The sequence below is a fragment of the Candidozyma pseudohaemuli genome (genome assembly GCF_003013735.1).
Source record: "Candidozyma pseudohaemuli strain B12108 chromosome Unknown scaffold00005, whole genome shotgun sequence".
Taxonomy (NCBI): domain Eukaryota; kingdom Fungi; phylum Ascomycota; class Pichiomycetes; order Serinales; family Metschnikowiaceae; genus Candidozyma; species Candidozyma pseudohaemuli.
Window position 1 is genome coordinate 80,807 of NW_020194439.1, and position 19,214 is coordinate 100,020.

The following is a 19,214-nucleotide window of genomic DNA, read 5'->3' on the forward strand; positions in this document are numbered from 1 at the left end:
AAATGCCCAATTATGATACGCGTTGTATATCATCATAATTTCGTCATCGGTTATCTCCCTAAAGTTTTTCTTAAGTGTTTCCTTCGGTATGAGTGGTGCAAGATCAGTCGCAGCCCCCGGAGCCATCAACGACAAGGTTTCAAGGACCAGTGTGTTGAGTCGAAGGGCCAATGCTTGCGTCACATACGAGAGTTCTTGGGTATCAATATAATCAATGTCCTTGGGTACAAATTCCAACACCGCCAAGCGGGACGTAGAAGGTGCAACGGCAGAACTGGGTAGCAAAGCTGGTTGATCTTTTATAAGCAAACGAGGGTCGTAACCAAATCCAGCAGATCTGACTGTTTGGGGCTTGGTTACGGCAATCAAGTGAGCATCCGTAAGAACCGCCCTTTTCATCGCTGTTCTATTTCTCTTCTTGTACAGTGGTCCAGCGAGAAATTTTGTGGCCGTCTCTTCAGGCGCTGTTATCACCATCCTGACTCTACCATACTTTTGAAGCCAATTTTGAAATCCAACGCACATGAGCCATTGAGCGAGTAACAGTTCACCATATTTCGATGAAGTCAAGTTTCCAACTATTAGAAGCTCGTCGTGAATTTTTGATCTTGGTTGGAATGATGGAGATACAATCTTGTCTTCTGTTATAAGCTTGTCGTAGGTGGACCAGAAATAGCCACTAAGTGGTGAGAATATGAAGTTCTCTCTGTTCTGGGTATGCTTCTTGAGATACTCAATTCTATCTTGCCACACCTGGCATGGCTCCTTGCTGTGGTCAATCACAAGATGATTCTTTGGCTTCAATTCGTAGTTTATCATTGTAGATAGTAATCCATGACCCGAGAATATGTCTATGATATCTAGCCTGCCCTCTGAATTAGGGTACTTCTCCTTAAGTCGGAGTTTGTCAAGGATCTGTTGGCAAGCAGAACGTGTGATGACGTTTCGAAAGCCATACTGGTAATGGGCACGAGGAAAATCTTTGAAATGTGCCTGCAATGCAGGGTTGAAAGAACGAACTGACATCCTCTGATGTGCCTCATCGCAAATCGAGGGAACTAAGACTACACTACTATTTGCAGGAGGTTTCCCCAGATTTCAACAAATAAATACAAAATTTCCAACATAGACAAGCTCAAGCTCAACCAAAGGATCTCCTTTAATCTGACAACTGAAACGGTGTTTTTGCCTTATTTTCGTAGATCCATCTGACGAGTGGACTGTAGTCAACGCAGGTCTTATCGCACTTACTATCAACTACTACAATGTCAGTGAACACAGTTCAACACACCCCAAACGGACCTATTCTCCAAGATGGAGAAATCATCAAATACAAAACTACTGCTAGGCGACAAGCATTGGCTATAGCGCTGCAAGCAAAGCTGGCGCCTTTGAAGATAAACATCAACGCCTCCGAGGGACAAGTATATGTAACCAACCAAAGACTTATATACTTGACGGCCGGAAACGCCTCTCGAGGTGATATCGAGACGTTTTGCATCAACTTCAATCAGCTTCCAAAATTAAAGTTCACACATGCGCTTAAATCTGCTCTTTTCGGAGCAAACTATTGGGAGTTCATGTTCTTTAGCCCCCCAGATGGTATATGTGACGGTTTTCCCAAAAATGAGTACTTCAAGGGTCTGATCACCTTCAAGGATGGTGGCATGTACGATTTCGCTGGTGCAATCAATGACGCTATCAACGATGCAATCAACAACCCCCACATCGACGATGAGTTGCCTAGGTACTCAGATCTATGATTACGAACTATTGAGGACGCTTTTTATCTATGAATTATGTCCAATATATTACATGTCAGTGGGAATATCGAAGTAACGATCGGTATCACCATTATCTTCGCCGGGAAGAAGATCACCGATGTCATCGATATTAAGGTCGTCCGGTTTGAGGGCATCATCAAACATATTAGTGGGCAGGTCCATCTTAGGAGGCTCGTGAGTTTCAGGCTTCATATCAATGTCTTCAAGATTCTCCACAGGCTTGACATTGATCGGTTGTTTAACAGCGGAACCGCTGATGGCGAGTGGCTTGAGATTGTTGGTTTCATCAAACTCGGTGAAGTCGAGGATTTTCTCAATCTCCTCTGCTGGAGTATCGGAGAATAGTTCCTTGAACTTGTCAACTGCTAGATTCTCGAGCATAACTGAGTCTTGATAAACAATGGAGCCCTCCTCATTGTAGATCCTAGCGTTGCTAAAGATCAAATGAATATCCTCAAGGAACTCTCTGATGGCTGTGTAAGTCTTATTGCTCATACGCTTCTTGACAGCATCAAGAGCGAGTGGGTGTTTAATCAAAACGTAGTAGTCTGGGTAAAGCTTCTTGGAAGGCTTGACCAAAAACATGTCACTCAACTTCCGATCGTCTGTAGTGAGGTCAATGAGTGCAGAGTATATGTCTGCCATTCGTGTCTGCAAAGTCTCTCTATCCTCTGGCGACAAAGGATCAATTGAAGGCGTAGTTCTATTGGAAGCACCCTTTAAACGAGGACGGCCAATCTTTCCTTTCTTAGTACGGCTGCTTGGCGTGGACGATCTTGGTCTCTTCGCGGCAGACTCGCCATCGGCCAAACCTCTTTTACGATCATCCTTCCTTGGGCGGCCCTTTTTACGAGGCACAATGTCATCATCAGACTCGTCAGAGGCATAGCCATCGATTTTCTTGAGCCATTCTTCTTCGGTCATGTTATCATCATATCTCATCGATTTCCTCTCACGGTTTCCTCTTCCGTATTCCTCAATTAATTGTTCGTCAGTCTTATAGTAAACCTCGGGATCTTTCTGGTAGATCTCAGGAAGTTCTTGGTCCGAGAAGAGGCGACTTGGGTAGCCAGATTTCTTCAAGTCGAGAGCTCTCTGCTCATCAATCTCCCTGAAAACAGTAAGCTCGTCTTCGTTTCTTGCAATGACTTGATTCATCTCATCGTCATCCATGTCGTCGTCATCCTCGTTGGCCTTCAGTCGTCTTTCTTCCTCCTTCTCCATAAGCGCACGCAACAAAGCCTCCTGTTCTTCAGATGTCGATTTGTTATCGAACTTACCAGCTTGAATAACCTTACCGTCGATTTCTAACTTGGCAACAGCTCTTTCCAAGATCATTTCCTCGATAGAGTCTTCGGTAACCAATCTCAAGATCCTCACTTCGTTCTTCTGACCAATTCTATGGGCTCTGTCTTGGGCTTGTAAATCTTGGTGAGGGTTCCAATCAGAGTCGAAAATGATGACGGTATCAGCACTCTGCAAGTTCAAACCTAAACCACCAGCTCTTGTGGAAAGCAAGAAACAGAAATATTCGGAGTTTGGGGCATTAAACAATCTTAACAACTCAGTTCTATCATCTGACTTGGTTGCACCATCCAATCTCATGTACTTCATTTCTCTGAGTCTCAAAAAGTCTTCCATGATATCCATAATTTGAGTCATCTGAAAGAAGATCAAAACTCTGTGGCCTGTTTGCTTGAACTTGGGCAAGATTCTGTCAAGAAGCTCAAACTTTCCGGCTACTCTCCAGATAATGTCATTCGTCTCTGATCTGGGGTTGATAATATTCTCGACCTCCTCATAAACGAATGGATGGTTGCAGATCTTTCTCAATTGCATAAGTTGGTTATTAGCGTTCTTGATGGTAGAGGGTCTCTGGCCAGTGACTGATTCACCCGCAAAAAGCGCATTGTACTTCAACATCATTCTGTAAAGTTTGGATTGCAAGGAAGACATCTTGCACTTAACAACCTTTTCAACCTTGTTGGGCAAGTCTTTTTCCACATCCTTCTTAAGACGTCTCAACAAGAATGGTCTCAAGACCTTATGCAATCTTCTGATGACCAAAAGAGTCTCTTCTTCGCTCAATTCGATCTTGTCTTGTCCACCAGTGTTGGCAAAAGGTGTATTGAACCAATCGTCGAAAGATTTCACAGAATTGAAAATCTTTGGAAGAACAAAGTTCAATAAGGCCCAAAGCTCTGGCAAGTTATTTTGCAAGGGAGTACCTGTCAAAATCAATCTGTAATCACTGTGGTAATTTTGAGTCAATGTCTCGGACAACTTCGAGTTTGCGTTCTTCATTCTGTGACCTTCATCAATAATCATGTGGACCCATCTGGTCTTGGATAAGAGACTCTTGTCTTTTATGATGTACTCAAATGTCGTCAAGAGAACTTGGAAATTACCCAGTCTAACATCATGTTGCAACACCTTTCTTTGCACAGGTGTTCCCTTGTAAGTGATTTTTCTCAATGCTGGAGCCCACTTTTCGAATTCGAGATTCCAGTTGGTCAAAGTTGAAAGTGGAACAATGACAAGAAATGGACCAGGAACATTCTTCTTCTCGACCAAGTAAGTCAACAAGGAAATTGTTTGAATTGTCTTACCCAAACCCATCTCATCGGCGAGAATACCATTCAAGTGGTTATTGTACAACGACACCATCCATTGCAAACCCTTCAACTGATATTCTTTCAAAGTACCACCCACCAAAATGCTTGGTTGTGAACTGACTTCCTCCTTGACGCGATGAGCAACGTGGTAGTAGTCCACCTTCTCTCTCTTTTCCTCTGCGGCTTCTTCGCCCTCCTCCTTCTCTGCCTCTTCCTCTTCGGCGCTGGGCTTTATCCGCTTTTGAGTCGCCTTCTGTTGTGTCTGGACTGCTTGGGCCAAACTGTCCAAAAATTGATTGGTCTGGTTCAATAAGTGGGTAATTCTTGTATCCTTGGTGTGGTCTAACAATTTCAAATAAGCCTCCTCGTCGTTCAGCTTCAAAGCTTGCAAACGCTGCTTGGCCATCCTTTCAACCTTCTTCTGCTCTTCCTTCGCGGTTTGAGCATGCAAACTATTGATTCTAATGGAAAGGCGCTCAAGTTTTTCTCTGCGGTTTGCGATTCGCTCACTGTTGCTTTGATGAAATCCAAGAATTCTAGACACCTGTGTCTGGTGCTTTTTGTTTTGAGCTTGTACCAATGAATTAAGTTGTTGTTTATACAACTCCTCGGTTGCAACAACGTTTTCGAGAGTCAAACTGCCAAATTTGGCGAGGAAGTTGGGATGAGAGTTGGGAAGAAGTGACTTGCTAAACCAAAGTTGTGAAAGCAATTTTCCTCGTATCTCCTTCTGGTAAGGTATAAGCTCAAGCTCACCCAACTCCACCAATATGTCTTGCTTTTCAATATCGTCAGAAGTGTTCTCGAGCTTCTTCTGGAGCAGAGTTGCACGCGCGTCGATTTGAAGCATTATGTGAGATTCACGATTGGTAACAATCTCATCCATGTTGATTCCATTCGGCATTATGAATGGGTATTTAACTCTATTCTGAGCGGTGTACAACGTGCTGAACGGAATGTCGTCCTTCGCGTGCCCGGCTATTTCAGGAATCTCAAAAGCATCCACTTGGAGGTTGGGTTTACTCATCGGCACGACGAGCTGCTTTGAAAGATCCTCGTTGGAATTGAGCTCTTCAAAAGGCACGGGAGGCTCTGGTTGGCGGGGAATAGGAACGGCACCAGCGGGTTGTGGGGCCAGTGAGACTTGTGGTGTGCTACCACCAGATCTCTTTCCTTTTCTTCTAGGGTCCAGTTTATCTTGTGGTGTACTTCCTGGCTTGGGAGTATTAGACACCAGTGGTACCTGAGTTGGTGGCTGGTTCTGGGCAGGTATCTGAGTGCTTCTTCGGCTTCCAGGCGTTGGAGGCTGCTGCATACCTGGCTGGGGGCTGTGGAAGGGCACCAGGCCGGGAACGGCACCACCAATCGCCGCAGGCAGTTGTTGCGCTGAGGTCTGCTGAGGTCTATTTTGTGCTGGGTGAGGATGGCCCATAGGAGGTTGGTTGCGGAGCTGATTGTGAAGCTGTTGCTGATTTGGGACCTGAGGCTGTTGTTGTTGTTGTGGCTGCTGCTGTTGCTGCTGCTGTTGCTGCTGCTGAGAAGGATCACCGTTGAAAGCAAGTCTCTCGTTGCTAGCCATGTCAACCAAGTTTTGTGGAATGGGTGGGAATCCATTGTTTGATGGGCGGAATAACAACTTTACCATCTGGTGCTGCAGTTTAAGTAGCTGGATCTGCTGTGGTGTGAAGGGACCCTCGCCAGGAGAAGTGGCAGGTACAGCATTGTTGCCCATTTGGGGACCCAAGTTCCCGCCTGGCCCCAGTGGGAGCCCAGTGTTACCAGGAACACCCTGAACCTGGGCGCCAGGTCCACCTGCACTTCCCGGTAAGGCACCGCCGATTCCCGATTGCACCATACCTTGTCCAGAAGGCTGGCCCATCGACGGAGTATTGGCCATAGCGGCGTGAGGCGACTGGTTGGCAGGAGAGTGTGAATTGGGGCCTGCCATCATTGACATCTGAGCACCAGGATGTACATTTGCGTGGCCCACTGCCGGCGTGTTCATGGTGGATCCAGAGCCACGGGACCCTGGCGCCATACCTTGCATCTGCATGTATGGTTGGTTGTTGACGCCTTGCATGTTTTGAGACATCGGATTACCATTAGCCATTCCTCTCATCTGGTTCATGTTCATTTGGTTCATGTTGGCATTGCTGTTGTTGGCCATGCTGCCCGGCTGGCCCATATTGTTGAAGTTGAGCTGGTTCTGATGAGGCAGTTGGCCCTGTGGTAACTGAGCGTTGGACTTTAAGCCATTTTGTTGCTGTTGTTGTTGCTGCTGCTGTTGGTGTCTCTGCATAGCCTGCTGTTGGAAAAACCGGATCATCTTCAGCAATTGGTTGAACTCAGGCACATTCGGAGCCTGGTCTCCATACTGATTCTTTAGCTGGTGCCAACGCAGCACACAGCGTTGGATTTCCTCCCTAGTAGGCTGTCTGTTCATGGCAACGATACTTCAGCCTGAGAATTCTCTTTTTCAGGATTCTGGAGGTGAGGAACAATGGATGAAGTATAACCGGTTACGCTTAACTCGAGTACTAGTATTGTACCAACCCTCACTTTTTCTGTTGTTGGTCGTGCGCCGCTCGTGAAGCGAGGCAAGGCTGGATATGACATCTGGGTGCAGGTGATTTCCAGCCAGCACTAGTAGAACCTTGCACAAAATATCAATTTTGATTCCGAAAAAGGGGAAATAGCTTCAAATGTTGCTTATAAGGGATATCTTATAGTCTCAAGGAATTTAATAGTAAAAAATGTTGTTGCGTATAATTTATTCATGGATTTAAGTATTTCCGCAATTTGGCACCATATTGGAGTTAGTAGAGAGATTACCCAAATATCTAAGATCATAGCCAAATTGTATTTTACAAATGGAAGGAAGTCTTAAAGACAATTACTTGTCAGGGATGAATTAAACGGAGATGCTTATAAGAAAGACAAAGAACAACGGCAACAATTGAGCCGGTGAGTACCGACCTTTGAACTATAGTAATGGCTGCGAAAGCCTTCTACCATCAAGCAACATGGGTACTTCGACACAATCGATGAATACCAAAAATGCCATGCTTGAACCTGGTACTTCCTCAGTCAGTCAGGACAACTTTCTTATATTAATGATACATGCAACAGAGGTTTACTGTCATCTTTACCAGCAGCTTTAGTAACCGGCCACATTACTTCGAGAGCTGTCTCAACTTAAGGACCTCCTAGGCATCATAACTTCAATTTTGTTGGCCAAGTTGCTTCTTTCCAAAAGCCCATGAGTAGCCCCATTGTACCTATTTATATGCTCATGCATGGCTCACTTCTTTGGCACGTATAGCTTCCTTCCAGCTGGTCTGCTGCGAGGAGCGTAGTTGATCTGGTGGAACTTCTCCTCCTTCACCTCATCGGGATGAATGGGCCCAAGAGCTTTGCTTTCGTTCTCGGTGCCGTTAGCCTTTTTCTCTTTTGGTTTTCTGCGTCTATCACCACCAACACTCAGATACTCATATTTTGTAGTGTCAACCCACTGATGCAAGATACCCCGATCGACAGCGTCATACCTGTCTTTTTGCGAGTTGAAATTCTCCCCTGGTGCCTGAAGATTGAACCCGGTAACATCGTCAGACTGGAATATGAGAAGCTCTGCCTCATTCACATTCAAGCAGTCGATACCGAAGCTCGACAACCAGACCTTTGTCACAGCATCTTCAGTAACCAACTTCCATTGAGCACCATTGTTGAACTCAAACTCGGGGTGGAATGGGTCAATGTACTTCTTGTAAACGCAGGAGCGAATCAAATGCTTCAAACGAGGAGGCACTGACGCCAACTCTTCGGCTTCCTTTTTCTCCTCTTCAGCATCTGGGGCTTTCGGACGTCCCAAAACAGTATTGGCAAGCTTGGTTTTATGATATGGAAAGTCTTTCACCTTAGGCGGCTGCACCTGGTACTTGAGACATCTGTCCCAGTAAGGATAGCTGGAATTCCGCTGTTCAAGAAGCAAGTTGTATGTGAACTTGGGTATCTCAGGGGCAGCCTCCCCATCCTCTGGACCAAAAGAAGGCACGGACTGCTCTTGATCGAGAACCTGGTCGATAAGCTTGAGTGCATCTCTGGCGTAGGAAGCTGTGATGGTAGTTCCCTTCTTGGCAAACTCGAACTCGTGGAGAGTGTAAGTGGGAATATAGAGGTTGAGAACGACTCTTGTATCACTCTTGTCCTCTAGGATGCTATCAGTGTACTCCTTGTTGAACCATCTCTTGACGTTTCCAATGCCTCTGACAAATGCAAAGTGGTCTAGGACGAGATTCACCACCCTCACAGGAGGAGGAGGGGGACTCGATTGAGGGGCTTCTACCGTCTTGAACTCTTCCTCAGGTCCGTTATTGGTGGGTGTGGTGGGATCCATGGGTAAGACGAGACAAAGATTCACAATTTTATGCGCACACCATTGAGAGGTGGATCAACGATTTCATGGAACAAAACCTGACCCGGAAGAATAGAAAATTACAACTTTACTGCTACATTCATTAATTTCGTTTATGTTGTGTATTAAACATGAGCTATTGAAAGTCGCTGCTTGTTAGTGCTGTCTCCAGAATAAGTTGGAGGCCACGCCAAAGCATTGCTAAGGCATCAGATAATTGTCAAGGGTTGTATTCATTGAGCAGAAGCTCTAACATTAGAGATGCCAGAAAAAACATACATTGATTAAAAGATTCATCCTGATGTGGCCCAAGAAATGAACATACCTCATGTTTATACTCTGCCAGCAGAGTGGGCGGCAACTGGGTTATTGTTTTCCCATGCCTTTGGTCGAGACAAGCCTCTGAGACAAATCCCCGGACAATCCTTTCAAAGCGGATGTTCAACTTGTGGGAAAAGCCTAAGAAAAAGAGATGTCTAGAGATCAGAAATTTTCCAGCGAGAGCATCACCTCAATACACTCCATACACTACTACACCAGTGGCTGCGAAACAGTGCTATTAGGGCTACTCTCCCAAATACTCATTTTTCAAGATTGGGCTTGCGGCATCCTGATCAGACTCTTTGGAACCGCCGTTCTTCAATCTGTGACACTCATTCCGCAATTCGCTGATCCGAATGTGAATGCTCTTCAAATCTTCATTGAACTCGGCTTGTTTCCTAACAAGACTCTGTCTCCACTCTTTGATACTGAGCTCCGTCTTTCTGACATACTCTTCCAAATTTTTCCTTACTTCATTGCTCAATTGGGCATCCTCAGCGTCCACGTCATCCTGGGACATAATGGTGCTCCACGGCAGCGATTTCTTGTAGAGAAGATACGACGCTAAGCCGTCCTCGTCATCATCAAGAGAGGGAGGTTGACGAAATGCGTTATCGGCAGCACGCTCCAAACGGTCTCTCAAACACAACCGTCTGTAGGCGTTGTAGTGTGCCTCTGTGGACTGAATCAAGTCGAGCATATGCTCACTCATGAGGATCTCTCTGAGAGCCAAAAAGTCACAATGCTCTGGGTTTTCAATCTCCACCATTCCCCAGTGGTATTTTCTTGCTCTGACAAGTTTACCTTCGCTGTTCTCGAAAGTGGCGTTGGAACCCACAACGGCATAGGGCGACACCAGGTGGATCTTGTCGATAACCTCCTGGTCAGAGATGAACTTACACACACCAATGTCAAAGGCCGCCAAGGTCTTGTTGATGGTGTTTTTAAATTCCATAAGCTCGTCTCTGTTAAGAGTGTCGCTTCTGGCCACGACGGGGATCAAATTGACCCGCTTTGAGATCTCCTTCATGGACTCCAAGTCCAAGGCAGAGAGCGAGGTGTTCGAAGGCTGGATGAAGTAGAGACAAACATGAACTCTATTATCCTCGAGCTTGCTTCTGTCCGGCTGCTCCTCCTGGAGCATGTAGCGCCTAAAGTAGTGGTCGATGTACTTCACAATGGGCATCCAGGAGTACTGGTTATCCATTTTGGCGCCAAAGCCAGGTACATCCACCGTGGTGAGTTGCAAGTCGAAGTTGCCCTCCGTGAGCTCGTACTTGCGTTCCCTGATATCAAAGAAGATCGACGACGTTTCCTCCTTGTGTTCGTCCAAGGGCACACCAAAGAGGGTGTTGAGGAACGTAGACTTACCGGTGCCGCTACAGCCCGCCAATATCATGGTGAACTTTGCGCCTTTACGGTTGCACATCCGTTCATGCTGGACAGGCAAAGAGGCCAATCCCACCTTGGCAGAGACCTCGTCGGGCTCAAGTCTGGGAATGAGTCTCTTGCTGGCGGGCCTAGAGTAGGGAGCTGGGCTCTTAGTAAGAAACGGGTTGTTACTGGGGCTGAAGGGCCGTGGAGAGGTTTCTGTTTTAATTGGGCTGGACAAAACAGGCATATTTGGTGAAGAAGGTGGTTGTGAAGAGGGAGGTTTCTAGGAATGGCTGCAAAATGCGAGACCACAAGAGGGCACCACGGGAGGGGTGCACCAAGGTGGGCTACGAGAGTGAGAGAACAGCTAGTTTGTCGTATTTTTGCCTAAAAGAACTCCACCGTTAAATTAATTCAACATTTAGTGGTGGATATGTAGTTTAGATTGGCAGTGGCCAGAATGGAGGTCTGTGCTACTACCTAAATGCAGTGGTCAGCCAGATCTCCCCAACGTGGAGGTATCTGCCACGATGGACAGTCTAATAGTACAGACAAAAGCTTACTTCTAGAACGCAGTTTCGACTTCTTCAGCTGAAAGACCTCATCTATATGATCAAAGGCCACCATAGTCAACGCCCCATGAGGCTAGAACGCTACAAAATGCGCAAGCGCTAGGCCACAAAGCACAAGCGGTCTTCAAAGCCTTCTTTCCAGCAACTATCCGACCAATGGCGGAGTAAGCTCCTCAGGGGCTAAAAGTACCTTCACTTCAACCACATAAGGCCCTCGCAAAGTTGCAGAACGGTGCAGCCGGTTGCGTTATTAGGCACGGCTCCGATCTGACGACGGAGTACGCTATTGATCCGAAGATCGAGAAGCAGAACAACGAGACAGCATAGTGGCTTTGCAAGGTAAAGTTGCTCGACCACTGCTGGCCCATAGCCACGAAGTGTTACCAGATAAAGCTAAGGCAAGAGTAAGTAGAACGAAGGCAAGCTGATCAAATTTATTACTTTTCTTCTCTTTTATTCTTCCTTCCCTTTATATCCAACCTCTCCTCAATGCCTCCATCAGCCACACCTCTTCTTGACGATCGCCAAGCAAGGAGTGCAGCGGCCACTGAAGCACTAGCAACTGGTTATGTAACCGCCTCGCGCCGTCAACCATTCCATAACAAAACTTCGCTACATGGCCAAGCCGGCGGCTTTCTGGAGAACACTGGAAACAATGGTTGGGGTGCTGAGACAGATTCGCAGAGAAGGCAGCGGCGTAGAAGGAGATCACCGGGTGCAAGGGGGAGGAGTTTCCACGAAACAAGAAAGCATAAGCCCAGGGTGAAATTCCCATCCAGGTAAAACACAAATGCTCGTAAAGCTAATAAAATTACCCAAAGTCGGCCAATGGGAGGCCGTTTCCAGAACGAGACCCTGGATGCGCCTCAGGAAAAACTCCCAGCTGACGTTCAATGTGCTTACTCTTTTCGGCCCCATTGTAAACACGCCCTATGTCGCCGCATACGGTAACCACATTCACAATGATCAAGCAAGGGTAAAAAAACCTTCTTTGTCGCCTGTCTTTTTTCTCATCCACCAACCATGCCTTTGCTCCACAAGCAGTGGTCTGCTGACGATGTGCTGCAGAACCCTGGACCCAAGCATCCGGAACGAAGAGCAAGGCTGGCTTCGCCCACAAAACAACGCCCAATTTCACATTTGGACGTTGGTGCTTTGTACGGGCTGGCCCCCTTCCACGATGACATTGCATCCAAAATCTCCAATGGCCTGCTTCTGCCTGACCAAATAAGACGCTTGTCCAGACTGCCCATTGCCAAAAAGCTCCATATATCCAGCGCCAACTATGCTTTGCCCATCCCGTTCAAATTGCAGATGCCTCCCAAGCTCAGCACTAGACTGGCTCCTCCTTCGCCAGAACCTTCCAGGGGAAGGTCGGCGCCTTGCACGAAACCTTCCGAAAAGGCTCTTCCTGCTTCGCCCCAGAGGAGCCCCAAAAGACTTGTTTTCACGGGCACAAGCTACGAGCCAGCTGAGTCTTCTGAGTCTGAGCTGGAGCTCTCCTTCTTGAAACCTGCTACGCCTCAGAAACCGCCAGCAACCATGGGCAATCGCAAGAAGGTGGCTCGTTTTGCTCAGAAACACCAGTCCATGCCCCTGGACCAGCTCAGCATGATTGAAGAGGCCTCCAACGCCGGTAGTTCCAGAGCGTCAAGCACGCGCCTGAAGAAATTGCCCACGTTGCCTAAAATCAGAAGTTCTGAGGATCAACCAAAAATCAGGCCAGCTGAGGAACCTCCTACGCCCACTTCGCCCACTTCCCAGAAAATCAGAAACACTCTGCGCAAACCTCCACCAGACTTGCAGCTGCCAATGCCTGTGTCGGTTTCCAAGCCACACTTGGACTTGGTCCCACCGCCTCCGCCTCCAATTCTGCTTCCGACCTCGACCTCGGCTCCCATTCTATCACCTCGGAAACTTGATGAATCTTCCGCAGACTCGAGCTTCAATGCTCCAAGAAAACTTGAAACTCGTGTCGTCACGGAAGCGCCTCGTAGGCATCCAGATGCTCGCTTGTCTCGTGGAGAGATAGACGTCTTCCCCACTACGCCTGATCCATTTGCAGCCAGCAAAAAGCCCGAGAAAGTCGAGATGTTTCCCCAAACACCAGTCGAGGAAGCCCCACAAGAGGAGCCCAAATCGCTTCCACACAGCCATGCATACCACCATAACCTCAACCTCGGTGAAGACTCATACCTCAAAATCTACAAAAGAAGCTTCTCAGACGAATCAAAAGTCTCTTCTGTTTCTTCATTCAGCTCCGTGGGCGATGCTCTCAACCTCAACCACGAATCCTTGCGTTCAATTCCTCGCAGCATGAATGCACCTTTGGCTAATCTCACGGCTCAGTCAAATGGCCCCACCAGAGGCGCATCTATCACATCTTCCAAGTCTGCCTCGAGTCTGTCATCTTGGGACTCAATTCAAAAGAGCGTCGACTTCAGCATTCGTGACTCTACTTCAGCATCCGAACGGTCCTCTTTATCCAGCAAATCTGTTACGAGCAAGTCCACGAGGAATATCAGCAAGGAGCTACCGCCCCCACCTGAGGAACTTGAATTGGAGGGTGACAGTCTTGAAGAACGTTTTGAAATCCCAAGGGAGCTTAATATCACCAAGAAGCCAAGCACTGCAACGTCAGTCTCCATCAGAGATGAGCAGCAGACCGTTTCTGACCCTGAAGTGACGGGAAGTGAAGAAAATGAAGAAGAGGAAACAGATAACAGCACTAGCCCCCTTGACGATGGTAACAGTGGCGTTGGCAGAGGTTTCAGCTTCCCCAACGACATGTCCAACATCACCAATAGTGAGGAGGCCCGCAAGAGATTGGAACAGCAGAGAATCATGAACACAAACATCTCAAGAAAGCGCTCAAACAGATCATCGAGGCAAATTGAGATTCCCAACCTTGATGATCTCGATAGCCTTCTGAGCTATAAGTTACTGGAGACCAGACACAACGGCGTGAGCTTCAATGATCTTCAACAAGTGAAAACAGACGGTCTGGAAAAAGCAGATGCCTCTGATATTGAACCACTTGGAGTCCCAAGCCTGGCTGCCAAGCAACATTTCAGTGAAATGTACGGAGACAAGGATACTTCTTGCTCCGAACTGGATTCGTCTTTTGAGAAGACGAACTTCAAGCCAAGCAAGCCACTTAGCTCACCTCCTAAGCTGATGCCAACCAGTGCCTCTCTTGGTGCTATTGCTAGCAGAAAGTCCCCCATCCGTCATGCTCGTCACCGACTGATGTACAACTTTGATTTTGCAGATCTCTACAACGAACCATCGCCTCAAAACAGCATAAGCAGTGGCAAGCAACCTCACAAACACAAGGCATCCAAGTCGATCTCGGAGCCGTTCCAAGCACCCAAGCAGGCTTCAGCATCCCCACCAGTGCCGGGCAAGGAGCAAACCAAGGCTGTGTCAGAGCCTGCTACTGAAGGTCAAAATGACGAAGGGAACGACCAAAACCTCAACATTGTTGTGGCCGAACCACCAAAGAAGATTCAATACGCGGTTGATTTCAGAGATGCTTCATCTTGCAGGAAACCGGAGTCTAACCTTTACAACACCAACTTCGAAAGCGACTATTACAACAGAAGTGCGAGACGCTCTGACCCTGAGACAGAAGGTCGTCCTCCAAGTGAACATTCGCAGCAGATTAGCGGAAGCTCGCAGTCGAAGTTCTCAGACTCTATGGTGACAGCTCGTGAAACGATATCTACAGCTCCCACTGACACTGATAGCATCACAATTGACTTAACCAAGGAGGACTACAATGTCTGCATGATAAAGAGGAACGATTCGACAATGTCGTACCGCTCCATCATCGAAAAAAGAAACGGTCGGCCCGTTGAAGTTGTTTTGGTCGAGGAGGATGATGAACAACTACCAACAACCAAGCCAGCTCGTGAGGATAGGGATGATTTGCTGAGTATTTATTCACGATACATGAATGATTGGGACAGACAAAGAAAGCCAATCAGAAAAAACTCGACGAGGCTGTCCGTCTCGCAAGCAAGCGAAGAGAGCTGGGCAAAATCTGAAACTGGCTTTCAGGTTAAGTCGAAGGATGCCATTCGCAAGCGGGACGGCCAGGTCAGAAAGGCAACCATGCCAAACCTTGAACAATTCCGCAACAACAGCATGCTAGAAAGGTCTAAAAGCAAGAGAATTCAGCTGACGCCAAAGCTCAGTGTCCGTGGTGAACCCATTGCAAACGGAAATTATAATAGAGGGAACAACTACTTTGACTACAATGGCACCGAAAATTACGACTTTGAATCATTCATGAAGCAAAGACTTTAATCAGCATCATAATCAGTCTGAAGACCATTCCATAAGAATAGATAATCAAGGCTAGTCTAACGTAGATGAAGCAGTCACTTCACATGCGGGCTATCACCCTCCGTGATAGGTTCGAGGTTGAATGATTTGTGGCTGAGACAATCAGAGCTTTTTTCATTCAACTGAAAGTTGGTGTTTAATGCATAGGGGAGTGATTTTTGCCGAAATCTCTCCATATCAGGCGATGGGTCTTCTTCACCAGACGTGAAAGATGTCGCGGAATAGACCGTGCCTGTTCGACTCAAACTACCTGAGTTTGAGTTATCGGAGTTGCCCAAGCTGTTGCTTCTGTAGAAAGTAACAGTTCTTTGCGGAGTATCAATCTTGTTCGACCTAAACAGATTCTCTTGCACCAACTTCTTCGGCTTTTTGTTATAAGAATTAGACCGGTAGAATTCAGAAACACTCTCGGCATAAAGTTGATTCTGATAGTGCTCAAAATCGTAGTCTTCTGGAAGCTGATTGCACTCGTATAACATGTCCTCATCAAGATGATATTGGTGACCGCTCTCAGTAGAGTTGTCTTCTAGATAGCTGTTAGAGCGAGGTGAACCATGCCTTTTCTCCTTGGTTGGATTTGGCATAACCACAGGCTCCGATCCCCTTTCATCGCTCTCCTTCGTCGCAGCAATCCCATTTTGAAGGTCAAGTGCAGCTAGAGTATTCATCATTTCAGCAACTGATCTCCTGAATTCCTTCTTTTCTTCGGCGGGGGCGGCTTCGTGGGTTTTTGCAAGATTGGCAAGGGTATCCATCATGTTTACAACCAGTGCACGTCTGGTCTCTTGTTCCTTCGGCTGCTCCTCATTTCTGGATTCGAGGTCGGCCAAAAGTTGTTGGATATCCTGAATGGAATTGCGAGCTTGGACAGGTGATGGTTTTGACTCAGAAGGAAGGTCACCACCCCCTTCTAGAGCACCTAACAAGTCCATGATCAGATTTCGCTTCGGCACTTCGGGCTCGTCTCCGGCGGGTGCACCAATGCCAAGACCCATACTCCTGTCAGCTCTTTCATTAGGAGGAGACCTAGGGACCTCTGGAATTGTTCTTCCTGCTACGACACTTTGACGACCTTTTAGACCCTCAAAACCAATTGTGACTCCATTGATCAACGGAGATGACATTTCAGAGCCAGAAAATGCTGGAATATGCGAGAATGAGAGTTGCCTTTGGTGTGGCGTCGCCTGAACCTCCGAACTGGGCAGCTTCGTCTTTTCCATGTAAGACTCCAACAAATCATCCCCATAAGTAGGATCCTCAGGGTGGGGTGTCATGAAGTTGTGAGACAGATTGGCAGTGATATACAAGTCACTCATGTCAGCCTTTCTATCATCGACTTCGATATCTTCGGACAAGGAGCTGCTGCTATTAAGGAGACAGGACGTCGTTGGGACAATCGGAGGCGGCGGCAGAAGGGCTCTGCGCATGTCATTTTCATCCAACATATCCTCATACTTGTTCAAATGTCCACCCTCGAATTCAGGCTCAGTGAACTCCCTATACTTATCCTCAAACTCTTCATCATCCTCCTCATCATCGAGACCATTATTCTCAAAATCGTAATCAGACAAGCCGTCATCTTCATAACCAAAGTCATCAACATCGAATGTATTCAGTTTCACTCCATCCGGAAGCTGCTTCTTCGAAGACTTTGTCTTGTAGTACTTGACCGACGTGTTTCTGCCACCTCTTATGTCCTTGACAAAAGAGAACTGCGAGGAATTGTCAGATTCGTCACTGGAGTTATCCTGATAAAAGTCATCCGTAGCCACCTTACTGGAGCCGTCTGCCAAGTTTTCCTGAGACGAAGCCTGCTTCGCCAGGAAATTGATAGACTTGGCAATGGACAAATTGGAGTCACTGTCGCCATGATGCACTGAGTCAGCCACAGGTGCCAATTTGGTATCTGATATTATGGGCATCTTCTCCCTCTCTTCAACTGTCAGTTCAAGGGAGGACGAACTCTCGAAAGGTTGCCCTAGACCGAAAGAACCATTGGGTAGCAGTACATTAGGTGGAGCAAAGCGTGCCAGGTTCTCCAAGTATGAGGTTGACAGGTGCCTGACGTGGGAAACATGAGATCTTGAGGAGGGTTGCAGGGCCCAATGCGGGCGTGGTGAGAGTTCGTTAAGACTGCTCATGGATCTAGGAGAATGCAAGGTTGGGCTCTTTTTTGAAGCAGGAGGACCCTCTGAGGCTAGTGCAGAATGAAGAATATCTCCACTCAGAGGAGCATGATGCTTCGAGGAGTGGTGCCCGAACATCTTCTTGATTGGAGTCAAGAGCTTTTTGGGAGATGACAAAGTCAGCTGGGAGCCCAGGTATGGGTACGGAGGAGGCGTCATATGGGGCATATTCAGGGAATTCGACGGGACCTTAGGCGACGCTTGAGGCGTCTTATTGTAGCGGTGAGACTTGGGGTTTAAATCAGGATACCCAACTTGGGGTTCTGAAGTAGACGAGTCTGAGCGCCGGTGGCCCTTGATGAGTGAGCGCATGGGGCTAAAAGCAGGCTAAAAAGTACAGTGTGTGTGGTGTGAAAAAGTGGGTGGAGATTCTTGTAGGAGGCTATTCACGAAGGTGAAGGAACGCTTTTGGTCTGGTGAGGATGCGCGAGAGGGTCCTGCTATAGATAGCAAGTGAACCTCAGAGGTCTTGAAAAAAAATGGGCAAAACTTCTTTTAAAAACAGACGGAAGCTTTCGACAGCCAATTATCCGAAAAGGAATACTTGATGTTTTTCTTCCTTATCGCCAGCCGCGTATCACTCCTGCTGGTATAAGCCCTGCCTCTCTAGGGTAGGGAGGATACCGACCAGCCACCCATTACAACGTTACATTAATTTTTGCACAAAAAGCCACAAACAGTAAAATTGAAAACTTTGTACCTCGGTCCCTTTTGAGTGCATTTGCCTCGAGACTGAATCGGGTAAGACCGGGAATAGATTGCTTCCCGAGGAGAGAAGTTTGAGACACCTGAGGCGCCGTGCATGTCTTACAATCACAGCCCCCAATAAAGAGCACGTCAGTCAGAACAATAGAGATTTGCTGAACGGTGGACGGCGGTCACAGAAATTGTCTTCATTTGGAGATCGAATATGCTTGTTAATGAGTGAGCGTCTTTGCGGGGTGCGCTAAAGTACGTAGAGCCTAAATAGCAAGGCGGCAATAGTAGCCTCGGTGCTTTGTGCTCGTGGCTTCTCGTCAATTTGAAGGGCACGAGGATAATGGCTCGGTGGCGTAACAGGAACGCCGAGATTGAATTGAATGCATAATGCCGACTAACTTAGCCTGATAGGCAGTTGCACCTCAGACATCCGAATATGGGGGGAAAATCAACAACGCCAAAAGCCCCTGAGCTTACTCTAGAACATGTCAAGGCTATCGATTTCATCTTCATTGGGCAAACTTGAATTAAATGGTCATCGTAAACTATCGCAAAATTCAAAGCTCTCTATTGAGCCAACAGCACCGGAGTTTGTCAAACATCTTACCATTACGACGTGAAGTTCGATTTGAAAGACCTTTTTCTCAAGGCTAATTGCTCGAGGGAGAAAGGTATCTCGAAGATAATTTGAGATGCTGTCCAATACCTCTGAAAGTAGCCATGGTGATTTGAACATGAAGCCTTATACGGAGCAAAACACACAATCTTAACCCAAGCAGCACCAAAAACCAATGACATCAACTGATAGCAAAGGTCAATGCCACCACCACAACAGCAGCCAAAACCCAGCTGTACTTTACGTTCTCCAAAGAGAATCGCTCCACCGGTTCAAACGCGAAGTG

The 19,214-nt window shown here is 47.1% G+C and overlaps 7 protein-coding genes across 7 annotated transcripts; 2 read left to right on the forward strand and 5 right to left on the reverse strand.

Moving 5' to 3' along the window:
* Positions 1-43: 43 nt before the first annotated feature.
* On the reverse strand, positions 44-1,026 carry C7M61_002488 (RNA polymerase specificity factor; the record flags this gene model as incomplete). Its single annotated transcript, XM_024857861.1, has 2 exons — positions 44-58; positions 148-1,026. 2 exons carry the CDS (start codon positions 1,024-1,026, stop codon positions 44-46), a joined length of 894 nt encoding a protein of 297 aa, XP_024713787.1.
* A 239-nt stretch (positions 1,027-1,265) lies between these two features.
* C7M61_002489 (uncharacterized protein) lies at positions 1,266-1,763 on the forward strand (the record flags this gene model as incomplete). Its single annotated transcript, XM_024857862.1, has 1 exon — positions 1,266-1,763. One exon carries the CDS (start codon positions 1,266-1,268, stop codon positions 1,761-1,763), a length of 498 nt encoding a protein of 165 aa, XP_024713788.1.
* Positions 1,764-1,811: 48 nt separating this feature from the next.
* On the reverse strand, positions 1,812-6,842 carry SNF2 (SWI/SNF catalytic subunit; the record flags this gene model as incomplete). Its single annotated transcript, XM_024857863.1, has 1 exon — positions 1,812-6,842. One exon carries the CDS (start codon positions 6,840-6,842, stop codon positions 1,812-1,814), a length of 5,031 nt encoding a protein of 1,676 aa, XP_024713789.1.
* Positions 6,843-7,700: 858 nt separating this feature from the next.
* Positions 7,701-8,792, reverse strand: C7M61_002491 (uncharacterized protein; the record flags this gene model as incomplete). The annotated part of the gene is made up of 1 exon (XM_024857864.1): positions 7,701-8,792. The coding sequence occupies one exon, from the start codon at positions 8,790-8,792 to the stop codon at positions 7,701-7,703; it is 1,092 nt and encodes a 363-aa protein (XP_024713790.1).
* Positions 8,793-9,375: 583 nt separating this feature from the next.
* SPR3 (septin) lies at positions 9,376-10,752 on the reverse strand (the record flags this gene model as incomplete). Its single annotated transcript, XM_024857865.1, has 1 exon — positions 9,376-10,752. One exon carries the CDS (start codon positions 10,750-10,752, stop codon positions 9,376-9,378), a length of 1,377 nt encoding a protein of 458 aa, XP_024713791.1.
* Positions 10,753-12,100: 1,348 nt separating this feature from the next.
* C7M61_002493 (uncharacterized protein) lies at positions 12,101-15,388 on the forward strand (the record flags this gene model as incomplete). Its single annotated transcript, XM_024857866.1, has 1 exon — positions 12,101-15,388. The coding sequence occupies one exon, from the start codon at positions 12,101-12,103 to the stop codon at positions 15,386-15,388; it is 3,288 nt and encodes a 1,095-aa protein (XP_024713792.1).
* Positions 15,389-15,462: 74 nt separating this feature from the next.
* Positions 15,463-17,925, reverse strand: C7M61_002494 (uncharacterized protein; the record flags this gene model as incomplete). The annotated part of the gene is made up of 1 exon (XM_024857867.1): positions 15,463-17,925. One exon carries the CDS (start codon positions 17,923-17,925, stop codon positions 15,463-15,465), a length of 2,463 nt encoding a protein of 820 aa, XP_024713793.1.
* Between the last annotated feature and the right edge of the window lie 1,289 nt (positions 17,926-19,214).